Source organism: Notolepis coatsorum (assembly GCF_963971535.1).
Source record: "Notolepis coatsorum genome assembly, chromosome: 4".
Taxonomy (NCBI): domain Eukaryota; kingdom Metazoa; phylum Chordata; class Actinopteri; order Aulopiformes; family Paralepididae; genus Notolepis; species Notolepis coatsorum.
The window spans coordinates 15,117,795-15,131,342 of record NC_140168.1 but is presented as its reverse complement, the minus strand read 5'-3'; the positions used below and the strand labels follow the sequence as shown (position 1 = coordinate 15,131,342).

General features: G+C 42.4%; 1 protein-coding gene across 3 annotated transcripts in view; it reads right to left on the bottom strand.

Moving 5' to 3' along the window:
* sugt1 (SGT1 homolog, MIS12 kinetochore complex assembly cochaperone) overlaps window positions 1-13,548 on the bottom strand; it is a 65,329-nt gene that overhangs the window by 27,516 nt on the left and 24,265 nt on the right. For all 3 annotated transcript variants that reach the window (XM_084313072.1, XM_084313073.1, XM_084313074.1), the window contains exon 10: window positions 1,514-1,621. In XM_084313072.1, the coding sequence (XP_084169198.1) occupies window positions 1,514-1,621 (108 nt within the window). The remainder of the gene's footprint in view (window positions 1-1,513; window positions 1,622-13,548) is intronic.

The following is a 13,548-nucleotide window of genomic DNA, read 5'->3' as shown; positions in this document are numbered from 1 at the left end:
GCTCAATGAATTAGAATATCGTGGAAAAGTTTATATATTTCGCTGTATTGATGCAGTAATTTGTGCAAAAGGAGCCCCAACTAAGTACTGAGTGAACATAGTGTTTCCCACAGGATTTTGTGAGACTGGTGGGTGAACCTCGGCCCCTCTAGGTTCACGTTTTAAAGTTAAATGCATCAATCTGGTGCACTTTGAGAGCAAAATAAAGAAGCTAGATCTATGATGAACTTTGTGCTCAAAACACAAAATCGACTAGAGCATACATTTGAGCCATCAAAGAAATGAAGAAAAAGTGGTTACCCGTGTTGAAATGTTTTTTTTTAGAAAATAAAAAAATATACTGGATTACTATTAAGACTACTACCACTGCCAATACTACTGATACATCCCTATTGGCAAACGTTATATTTAAAAAAATATAATTTCTTTTTTATTAATGATTTCTTTTTTGTTCATTATAAAACTGTGGCCCGCCACAGTCTAGGTAATTAATGGGAAACACTGATACATGAACATACTTTTCAGAAGACCGATATTTGTATATACATTTTTTCAAACTTTCTGAGAATCATCAAAATTAAAACAAATAAAGGCTTGAAATATTTCACCTTGTGTGTAATGAATCTATAATCTGAGAGTTTTGCTTTTTTTATTGAATTAGTGAAATAAAATTACTTTCCCACGATTTAATCTTATCGTATCGTATATATATATATCTATCCACATCTGTCTGTACATACCTGGCTGTAATACTTTTTACATATCTGTAGAAACTATATCTATATCTGTACATATCCCTTACTCTTACTAGTTATACTGCTGGCCAGTATGACTACACCATCTTTATATCTATATCACTGTATATATTAATACTACAACTCTGTACTACATGCCATGGCAACAGTGGACACTCAGTAATACCAATTTGTATATATTATACCCAGTTTAATCACCTGTACATTGCATATTACTATTGCACTTTACTGTACTAGTATTGACACATTTAACAGCTTTATTCCTTTTTGTTTATTCAAACAAAATACAGACCTAGGTTTACATAGGCCATCTGAGTGAGGGACTAAAATACAATTAAAAATGTCCAGCACAACATAGATATTCTTTTGTCATTTTAGTCAAATATCCAGGTTGTCCATGACTGGAAATCTTTGAATTCCAGGATATTTGGTCATTTTTGTAAAATGTCCAGGTTTTTCATGGCTGGAAGTCTAGTCTCTGAATTTCAGGATATTTGGTCATTTTAGTAAATTCTCCAGGCCAAGACGAATGGGAACCCTGGGAAATGCACTGTACAATGACCACAAATGCATGGGGCGTCAACGGGACAACCAACCCGCTTTCATCTTTCATTCACATGGCGAGAGGCGGAGATACAAGCTCTTCTAGACACCAGGTCTTCCACAGGACATCGACATGGTGATGGGACCTTCATGTTAAAGTATCTTTGACAGAGGAATTGATTGGAACATTGATTGAAGGGGTGGGGGTTTGGTACCTTGGTGGTGAGGATCTTGAAGGTGCTCTGTTGAGGGACGATAGGATGCAGGAGGTGGAGGCTGAGGCTGTAGTCCTCTCCTGATGCCTGCTGCACTGTGGCAGATACCTGGAGATGGAAGAAGACATAGAATATTCAAGGTTAGCAATAATACAGTAGTAAAATAAAAGATGCACAACATTCCATGTTAGCAATAATACAGTAGTAACATAAAAAACGCATAATATTCAAGGTTAGCAATAATACAGTAGTAACATAAAAGACGCATAATATTCCATGTTCGCAATAATACAGTCAATGACCATGTCCCAAATACAGGGGACCATGCTGGAAATAAATGTAGTCACTTTTGCATGTCATCCCTTGGATTTGTTGCGTCTTTGGACCCATAAATAAATTCAATCGATAAAATAAACATAATATAATATTCTATGTTAGCAATAATACAGACGGTGGTAAAATTAAAAAACTATAATCAGTAATGCCAGAAATTGACTAGCTACAGCAACACCACCATGATTATAGGGAGCTGTCCAGTGGAGAGTGGTGCTGAAATCCTGTGCCATGGTGAGCACACCTGAGGCATCACCATGACTGGAGGGAGCTGTCCAGTGGAGAGTGGTGCTGAAATCCTGTGCCATGGTGAGCACACAGCTGCTGTGCCATTTGTCATAGATTCTGGCCATAATCACTTCACACACAAGGCCCAAACAAAACAATCACTAGATGCAACGTCTACTATGTGAAAATAGGAGCAGCGTTCTGTGCAATTTGTGCAGTAAGGGATTTTCATATCATTGGGAGTACTTGAAGCCTGAAATATATCACCTCAACACAAAGCACTTAGCGGCGAAATGGAGCTCGGAGGTCAGACTTAGCATAGCCCCCGGATGCTACCGTGTGCAACCAGCCTCGTCAAGAACAACCAGGATCTAACTGCCATTTTCTGTTACCGTGTGTGTGTGTGTGTGTGTGTGTGTGTGTGTGTGTGTGTGTGTGTGTGTGTGTGTGTGTGAGTGATTGGGAGAGAAACTTGACTCGCTGCAAGTGTGGCTATTCTACCACCTGCCATGTTGAAGTTGATATTGCCTGCATCCGCTGCGATACACGATAAGACCAGTGCATTTCTGTCAAGTGTTGGTATTCAGACTACGTGCGCCTGCTGTTGGGTGACCTATTCATCTTGTAAGTGCGCTTCTTGTTGAGAGTGCCGACTTCTCTATTGCTTGGCCATTTATTGATGAAATTGTTTAATGAAACCCTGTAAGTGCGCCTGTCGCTGGGGTGCCGACTATTGCTCAGCTTATAAGTTATTGATTTGCTTTAAGCAACTCATCATGGGTGAATCTGTCGGCGTCTCCAGACTTGTGAGGCCTCTGGTTATATAGTATATGCCGAGACTGTAATTAATGCATTTGATCGATCGGTCATAGATGTGGCAAGTTCATCTAGGCTACAAGAGGCCAATCTACAGTTTCTATTTGTGGGGCTGAGGGAGAAGAAACCTCTAATCTTGTTTTGGCGATAGCATTTTTATCTTCAGACTTATTAAAATACAACAGGACACCAAATTTACATAAAACATCTCATCTTAGAATAAATCGCATGGCAAAATAACACAACCTTTGATAACAGTCAAAGACGAAACAAACACTATAAATTTTTTGCCATAGCGAATGTTATTTTCTGATAAAGATATCATGAATATCAAGCCCAAAGTGATGTCGCTGTAGGCCGGCTGCTCTCTATCTGCATAATATTTCACCAACCTGACAGTCTACCTGAAGGGGATTTGTCAGATTTAGCTGGGAATCAAGCTCTCAAGAACTCCAAAACTGGAGCAAATGAAAGCATTGAGTAGATCTAGGCTATGAGAGGCCAGATTTGATCCCACCAGTCAGTTGACCCCCCCCCCCCCCACCCCCCAGGGGTGCAGTGCTCATGCCACGCGGTACCACGCCGTTCCACCACTTTTCTGAGCAGAAGCACGCGCACGTACATGCACACAAAAATGCGTTCACAACTTTCACTCGACTCGTCGTGCGCCAAGTACCGGTACTCACCTGGCTACATGCCTTTGCATAACAATAGCATAGCAAAGAACGAGAAGAGCAAAACCAAAATACAAGCCCTGTACCAATTGGTGGGGGTTTGCTTGAGCTGTGGAACCTCTGTGCGCCACCTGCCCCCCCTTGTATTTACTTTTCTAGTTTAACACTTTGATCGCCGGGGTTAAATTCATAATTTACCATCCCTCGCCAGCCCTATTTAACATGGAGAAGTTCCCCTTCTTTGCAGGGCTATAACTTTTTAAATTGCATTGCTAAATTGACATTACTATGGCCCATTCAACGTCCTATATCTATTGTTCAGGGTGTAGCAACGTTATACTTTTTCATTCACATATTCATACTAAAATACGGTCTAAAGTATAAGTATGTTTTTATCGTTTTCTGCAGCTTTCTCCAGAACTTGATTTATAGCCCTAAATGCATTATATTGATGATCAAATACAGTTTGGTAGGAATCTGTGCGAGATAAAAAAAAAATGTCACCTGGACGTGCTTCTAGGAGTTACTACGTATGATCTGATGTTGACCGGATGGGCAGGGGGTCGTTTATAATTCCGTGGGCAACGTTATATCATTCATCTAGTGTGGGTGATATGATCATCAGAGCAGTTTATATGGAACACGTTAAAAAAAAACGCTGAATCTTACCGTAGCTTCCTCATAGCGTTGGGCGATGAGCGTGGAGCAGAGATATTCCTATTATGGGATGTAGAAATACCCGATCCATTTCCAGGTTGTATAATAGTATATACGTCCAAATCATGTTGTTTATCGAGTTATTTGCAACCGATCGACATCCATTGTGTCAAGATGGAGTCCTGCTAATGATAGCGAGTGCCCGGACAAAATATGGGTGAGCACCACTTCATCCGCATCACTTCCTGTTTGGGCGAGCGGCCGATAGGCCACCAGATGGCGCTCTTGAACCGTTGGAGAATTGAGAGGGGCTCACCAGTACATATAATGTCTCCGGGGGAGAAATATGATTTCGATCACAGATTTTTGAAATATTGATATCAAAGACGCTGTCCAGCGTCTTCGGCAGAATAAGCATGGCGGGGAAAGACGCTGAACAGCGTCTCCGGCGATTAAAGTGTTAAGTTAATTCAATTAAAGAAATTGTAACTACAATGTATCTACAATTACATTTAAAACATTGTTTTCCCACCATATCTGTTGACAATATAGTTTCTTTATATATTGAAGGCTACATCCTGCTACCTTTTTCAGCTTCTCTATTTCAAGGCATTATTTACAAAAACTAAACTTCCTATACAAACATGTTTCCTACTATTTATGCATAATCATCATTCTAATTAGGGATGCTCGATATTGGCTTTTTTACCGATACCGATATTGTCCAACTCTTAATTTCCGATACAGATAACGATATATGCAGGGTTCCCCCCCCCCCCCCCCCCCAAAAAACGGAATAATTTCAGGTAATTAACATTACATTGTTGTGGAATTAACATAACATTATGCATACTTTTGACAATAAATAAAATAAGAATTTGTTCTTACTTGCTTGCCTGGGTAAATAAAGGTTATAGAAATGTTAAAAAAAAATATATATATATTCTTTGAAAACCGATACCGATATTTTCTGATCACATTTTAATGCCAATATCGGACATCCCTAATAATCATTCTAATCATAAATGAATGCTGGTCGGAGCTGTTCTGTGTGCACGCGAGGGAACATTTATGCGCGGGAGCACGCACGGCACGTGACGTCATTAAAACACATTACAACCAATCACCACTGCCCCCCCCCCCCCCCCCCCAGCCACTACTGACCAGGAGACTGTAAAGGTTAGTCGTGTTGACCACGTCTGAGTGGGACACGCTGCTGGGACCCGGAGACCCACCTTGAACCATGCAGGTCAAAGCAGCCACATCGGGATTTATAAAATGAGACTCTTTTTTTGTTACCGTCCTGAACATTTCTGATTTCCATTTCCTCAAATAAATGCATTATGTCATGTTTTTGATCGTTAGGGCCATTATTGAATATTCCCAAAATATTTCGAAACGCTTCTCCCGGAAAATATTGATATATGCAATTAAATGGGATTCGTTTAGATTTTTTTTTAGAATACATTCATTAATGTTTAGTTAAATCCCCTTAAAAATACCCTATTGTCATGTAACTTCCAGCAAGTCTGATGCTACTTCCTACTGTACAATCTATCCTATGAATTATTGTCATAAAGATTCATATCAGCTTAAAAAGGTGGGTAAACTCTTCTGTTTCACATTATAACAAGGTGCAGGTGGGCAAACGGAGTTCAGGGTTTAAACCAAACCCAGCCTCGTGTCCTGCAGGATACAGGAAGGGAAGCCACAAGGGAAACACTTGCAGAACAAGCACCACAGACGAAGAGAGGAGGGAAATGCTTTCCATCTTGTTCAATTAAAACTACGTTTCTTAAACCATGGTTCAGAACCCCTAAATGGGTCATGGAGGGTTTCTGGTGGGTCCACTCCCCCACACGAGAAGAGTACCACCAGTCTGAATTGTAATAAACGCAGAGTCCCAGGGTGAGGGATTACAATTATCATTTCTCTGACCCACTGGGCTGAACCACATTGTTTAAAAATAATTCATTCAAATGAACACATTAGTCTGTGGTGGTGGTGAAGTCTTTCATTTCACAAAACCACTATATATATATACTGTCTGGCATAGAAGCAAAATACCAAAAGATCAAAATTAACAATTTGATCCATCTCAAGCCCCGTCATCTTTTCTTGATCCTCCAATTGCAACCGTTGCTTCCCTCGGACAAACATCGTCACAGGGAGGGGCAGCGGCGGTGATTGGAGGATCCAGAGAAAGAGCTCGAGGTGAGTCCACTGTAACAGAGATCTGATTAGCCTGTAGCTAAATGAAACTGGAAGAAGATACAACAGATAAGAGGGGGGGGGGGGTTCCCGACGTGTCCATGTGAATCAGCATCGGGGGGGGGGGGGGGTCAGACAGCTCCTAACAGCCCGTCAGTGCTGGCGACACCAGAGAGACGACGTGGTCTGGGCAATGGCCCCAACTCCACCCCTCGCCGTAGACGAGAGACACCGATAGAACGGCTCCGGAAGGCGTTTTAAAATGCTAAACTGCCGTATGTATGGTTTTTCTGTAAGCCTATGTCTGTGTCTTTGATTCATTTTAAAACCATCACGTGTTAAAAATCAATTAATGGATTTCTGACGCTGTCCGCCTCTCTTAAAAGAACACGCCAACATTTTGGGAAATTAGCTTATTGTCTTCTCCAGAGAGAGAAGAAGATGGGATACCAGTTTCCTCTGTGTGCGTTCAGTAGAAAGCTATCTGGCTGCACGTTAGTCTAGCTTAGCACAATGAATGGAAGCGGACATGGCCGGTTAGCCTAGGCATTGTCGACCTAACACATCTCCCGAAGGCTAACCGGGTCATGTCCGCTTTCATTCATTGTGCTAAGCTAGGCTAACGTGCAGCCAGATAGCTTTCTACTGAACGCACAGAGAGTAAACTGGTATCCATCTTCTTGTCTCTCTCTGGAGAAGACGGTAAGCTAATTTCCCAAAATGTTGGCGTGTTCTTTTAAAGAGCATGCTGCTGTTCGGCAGTGTGTTTACCGTCAGCCACCGATAACTTTTCTGATGCGTGTCTGTATGTGCAACGTCACCGGATAGCTTCTATCCGCCTGGCATTATAAATGGCAGCGCTTTTATCCAGCGGCATAGTGGTAATACTGTCGCCTCACAGCAAGAAGGTCCAGGGTTCGATTTCCGCTTGGGGACCAGGTTTCCACGATGCCAGGTACCCAGGTGGGGTATCTCCCAGGCCTTTGTGTGGAGTTTGCATGTTCTCCCCGTGCTCGCAAGGGTTTCCCCCCCGATAAGATAAACCCAATGGAAAAACATGCACAACAACAGATCGCTAACGCTGTCGCGTCCGTGACGAAGACGGGCAGGAGCACTTGGATGGTCCCCGGGCGTGGCTCACGCCACAGCCCTTGTCTGCTCCCGGCTGCCCTTGGGGGGGGAAGGACAACGGGATGGGTTAAGCGCAGAGGAGTATCGCATCGGCGATCCTAAAAGACAATGCATGGGTGTGTGTGTGTGTTAAAAAAAACTAACCACTGTGTGTGCCACTAAAACATTGAGTGTCGTTGCATGCCGAATAAAGACCTCTGCGACAGGTCCTGCATTAAATTAAATTTACAATTTTGTTCCTCACATTCACCCATACCGACGGCGGAGGCGACCATGCAAGGTGCCAACCTGCACATTGGGAGCAATTAGGGGTTAAGTGTCTTGCTCAAGGACACTTCGACACACTGCCTGGGAGGAGCGGTAATTGCACCGGGAACCGATCCGATTACCAGACGACCGCTCTACCTCCTGAGCCACTGTCGAATTGAGCGGCAAAAGTTCATGTTGTGGAAAAAACTAAACAGTTAAATCACAAATCCAACACCGACGGCAACCATTAGACAAAGCAGTAGGAGCAAGACGGCAAGTTGAGGAGGATAACGGAGCGAGCACTCGGGAGGCCGCTACGAACCAGGGACACTGCGGGTGAGAAACTCTGGAACTGTAGATTAGCGGACGTCCAAATGCAAAAACACCAATCTACAGTTTCTATTTGTGGGGCTGAGGGAGAAGAAACCTCTGATGTTTTGGCGATAGCATTTTTATCTTCAGACTTATTCAAATAAAACAGGACACCAAATTTACATAAAACATCTCATCATCTTAGAATAAATTCCATGCCAAAACAACACAAGATAACCGTCAAAGACGAAACAGACACTATACATTTCTTTGCCATAGCGGATGTTATTTTCGGATAAAGATATCATGAATATCAAGCCCAACGTGATGTAGATGGGCCCGGCTGCTCTCTATCTGCATATTTCACCAACCTGTCTACCTGAAGGGGATTTGTCAGATTTAGCTGGGAATCGAGCTCTCAAGAACTCCAAAACTGGAGCAAATGAAAGCATTAAGTAGATCACTGGAGCTACCGTTCGCAACAACACTGGAACATCTGTAAAGTTTTAAGCTTTAAGACAATCACCAAAAACTCTTCTGATCTTTTAATATTCATTTCAAATATAATTCATGCTATGATTGTCCGTAGGGTATTATACAACTGCTTCAAATTATGGGCGATTCCAGGATTTATGGTACATCTCGAGTCTATAACGTACAAAATAAAATATGGACGTCTTTTTCATTAGATTAGCTTTATTCTCATGAAACAGTTTAAATGTAACCTTTTCAGCTTAAAGCTGTTAAAATTATAGATATTATTATCGAAAATCTGTCAACTGTTATGGATAAATTTGGTCACATATGCATGCACACAATAACATATAATTAGTGTAAAAAGAAAAAAGGGTCCTCTTTGAAAAGCCTATAGTCGGCACTGTACCATACTGAAAGATTTTGTTTTAGACTAAAACAAGTAACATGTTTCATTGCAAGGTTGCCAAGGTGGTATGTATTTTTCCTCAGAAAATGCATTAAAATTGTGTATCCAATATTCTATGACATTTTGTAAGAATCCGAGGTATGACACAATCTCTGATAATATTCTTATGCAATAAAAAAAATTTCCAATAGTAATTTTGAAAGCAAAATACAACTAGAACGGCACCCAGAAAGATGCCTGCGCCCGCATGTGAGCGGGTAGAGCCTGCAAGTGCTGCTTTCCCCAATCTGGGTAACAACAGTAGCCCAGTACTGAGCACAAATAAACAGACAGTGTTTTGTTTTTTTTATAGCCCCGATAGCGACAGCTAGCAGAGTTGAAACATTTTACATTTAGTACATGTCACACACCACACTTCCGATAATGTCAGATTGCACCAGCGGATATCATGCTACCTTGTTAGGGGGGAGTCAAATTAGTCAATAAGCCTGTGGTTGTCAAATCTTGTGCAGCACGGCCACAAGCGGGGGTTTAAGAGGCCCTTGTTAGCTCTCGGTAGCGGGGTTAATTACCATCCCTAGAGGCCCTAGCGGGGCTAAAATTAAGTCGTTATGGCAGCCTCTCGGCAAACTGTTGGAAGCTTAGTTGATGACAACATGACTGGCCCTATTGCAACTGCTATCTGCCTTCCCCATGCAAGCCATGCTGAGGCAGGCAGGCACTCCACCAAGCGAGGCAGACAGCAGTCATTTGTCTGGTTAACGCTCTTCAAATGGTGTAACGTTTATCCTCAATCTCAGTAGACAATGGTGGAAATGAATTCAAATTAAATACTCGTCATTGACCGATTCATTCAAAGATTCAGGTCCTTGGCCTGCCATCAGCCCGTGGGCGAGGTTTCATCACGGACAGGTCACATGCTTATTGGACTGAACCATTAACACTTTGAGTGCCAACGGCGAGATTAGTCGTGCTAGCTCGCCATGCGTTGAGTGCCAATGACGAGTTCTCGTCTTTTAATCGTCATTTCTTTTATTATGATATCCATACATTTTTCATCCATCCAGCCTGACGTTATCATTGTGAATGGGTCTGAGCTCGAAAAGGGCAAATACCGCCGCCTATCGTCTCCCGGATGGTAATGCGCATCATTGGATTGGATTGGGTGGCCATGTGCATCAGAAAAAAAGTCCGGTCCGGGGTTTTCCCATCTCTGGCAAGCAGTATCGTGTTACCAGATTGACTGAGGACCCTCAGAGCAGCGTCGATTATGTGTTTCAGACTATAACGTTGGATCAATAAACGCGATCATCAATATTTGGAATGGCGATCAGGAATTGGATTCATCTTTTTGCAGAACATCCGATGTGAGGTAAGGACTCTATTTTATGTTTTTTTCTCAGCCATCGCAGCGTGTCTGTGTGTGTATGACGTTAGCGCCGCTAACCAGGTCATGGATAATAGATTTTTCAGCCCGCTTCTCTAGCGTGCATAAGTACACATACAGTATACTATCGATAATCTAGCGTTTATTTGAAAACGAAATCAGCCGAAAAAAAACACGTGTTTTGTGTATTCCACTAAAGAGCCATTATCGCGGAATTTCTCTGGAATTACTAGAACTCTCCAAAACTATACTCGTATTCAAAACGGTATAAAACGGAAATGTACCAATGAAAAAACGTTTTGTACATGTTGACTGCAAGCAAGTCATTGATAAGCGAGGGGTGTTTTAGACCCATAGCCATCATTTTAAGATATAGTTTAAGCCTTCGCAAATTTCCCCGACCTCCCATTGACTTCAGCGCTGGCACGGAACGGCCATATATGGTCAAAGGGGCGTGGCACTCAATGTGTTAGATGTTTTATAGGGGTTTCTAACAGAGGTTAGAATTCACAGGAAGCCATAAACAGAACCAAATTAGATTTAGTTATTAACACTTTGATCGCCATGGTTAAATTCATAATTTACCATCCCTAGCCAGCTCTATTTGTCTATGGAGAAGTTCCCCTTCTTTGCAGGGCTATAACTTTTTAAATTCTATTGCTAAATTGACATTATTATGGCCCATTCAATGTCCTATATCTAGAGCTGCCGCGGTATTGATTATTTCCTTACCGCACACATTTGCAAAATATTTCCTACCGCCGCGGTATTACCGCACACACACACACAAAAAAAAAGTTTGAATGCATTTTTTTTGTAGTCTACTCTTTATATAGCATATAGCCTGTGTTGTGAAGGGCCAGATTAAACCGAATATATATATTTATTTATATATATATATTTAATTGTATTTGTATATTCTCTAATATTCCCTGATATCCCTTGTATATTCCTTGTACAATATGCATTGAATATCCATTCTAGCCTACTGAACATCCCATAATAGTCTCCATTCTACTATTGGTCGAGACCTTGGTGCCAGGCTGCCATACCCCTCAGACCCAGTTCAAACGTACCGCTCCACATGTACGAACAAGTCCTAGTTCCGCGTAGGAATCTGGCTACCGCACCACTAATGGGACTATTTGTTCATAGTGCGTATATATACTGCGCTACTAAAGTAGGACTTTCTTTTTCAGTCCAGTTTCTTACCCTCCAATAGAGTCACAGACGTAAAGCCTCCCCGCGACGCCACGTGTGGGAGTAAGGCCAAGTTCGCCTACCATCGGTATTGAGACATCGTGTATATTAATATTTGAATAGTCATATTTGGCACTATATCGTCGAGTTGGACGTAGTCTATTAAGCTAATAATAGTCTGTTAATATATAGTGCTTCGTGCGGTGAGAATACTACCGTAGTCAGTACCCCATCGTTTCGGGCAGAGAACTGGCTGCTTACCCAGGGTGGTTGACCCCATGTGAAGCTGCACCCGAGGAGCCCCAGAGCCGACGAGCGAGTGGACCTGTATACCGGATTATTCTACCGACGACAGCCCGCCTTCCCAGGCACGGATTATGCTTTGTATACTTTGATTATTCCATGGATAAAGACCCCCGACACTGCCGTGTGTTGGAACCCCCCCCCCCTGGAGAGGACGCAAGGTGAGGAGACGCTCTGCAAGACGAGGTCGCTTCACGTCTCTCCCCCGTGGACCGGAGAGAGCCGGCCCACAAAGAGTCCACCTGCTTTCATCTGTGGTCCAAGGATCGCCGGCGCATTGAACGGCACTACAGTGGGTTCACCTGGGATACCCTTGGCCGGACGAGGCAGACGGATTCTACCCCCCCCCCCCCCTCCTACTCCTGTCGGCTTACAAGCGACCGGATTAACCCCCTCTAGTGTATCTAGTATATAATCATTAAAGTATCATTGCTGTTATTCCTTAACTATTCCAGGTCGTATATTTACCACCTGCGCCTTCAGAGATTGGACATTCTCTATTGATATACCGACGAATACTCTTTGCCATAAAAGTGCATACTATTTCAATTCATAAATGTAATTAAGTGATTAAGTGCTTGTTCTACACACCATCGCTGTGTAGAAATAAAGACCTGTTTCGACTTCGTACATTTGTGTTGGATCCGTTTCATCTACGTGAGAGTGTTTATGATAATATATTTATGCCGTGTACTGGGTGGCCGAATATTAAGTACAAAGGTAGTGGTAGTAAGTATCATATCTAGTAATACAGTCAGGGAATTGTACCCCTCAGTTACAGCCTGCCTCTAGTCTAAATGTCTATCTTTAGAGGATGACTTTGCAGCATGAATATTGTTTGGGATTCGGCATGCACGCATTCGTTATTAAAAGTGAAACACGGATTCGAAGTCTCCCCCGCCGGTTACCCCCCCGACCCTTTCTTCTTCTTATTATTATAACGTTACTACTTATGATTACAAAGGCATTCGATTTGTGGCATTAACGTTAGTATAGTTACACGTTCGTATTTACCGGACCACATAGCAAGGCAAGCGTTACTCAATTAATATCTAAGTTCCTTTCTTTGCTCAGAGCGTGCCGAGTTGTACCCATTCTGCGGTCTGTTAATAAAGTTTTCAATCAGACAAGTGTATAGAACGAAGGGCTTTTATTATAACATTTCGTTGCAGTAAAATCATTATGCCTCGTTCCCTGAGGAGCGACGGTGTCGGTAATCCACTCCGGTCTCCGGTGGGAGCTAACGTACTATTAGCCGTGTTGTGATGGCTGAGATTCAGGAAGTAAACGCACTGCAAGATGCTCCAAGCATGTGACGCGTATCTCTTCTGACCAATCAGTGGTCTGCAGTGTTTCATGTGACTTTTCTGGTACCCAATAGGGTCGCTTGGAATCTCGACAGAGAAGTAGGGTATATCTGCAGAGCCGCAAGCCCAACGAGAGCGTAATAATAATAATAATAATAATATAATAAAAAAACGGTATTCAGCCCAACGCTGCGGTGGGCATGATGTAACAGCGATACCGCGGTAATACCGATACCGCGGCAGCTCTACCTATATCTATTGTTCAGGGTGTAGCAACGTTATACTTTTTCATTCACATATTCATACTAAAATACGGTCTAAAGTATAAGTATGTTTTTATCGTT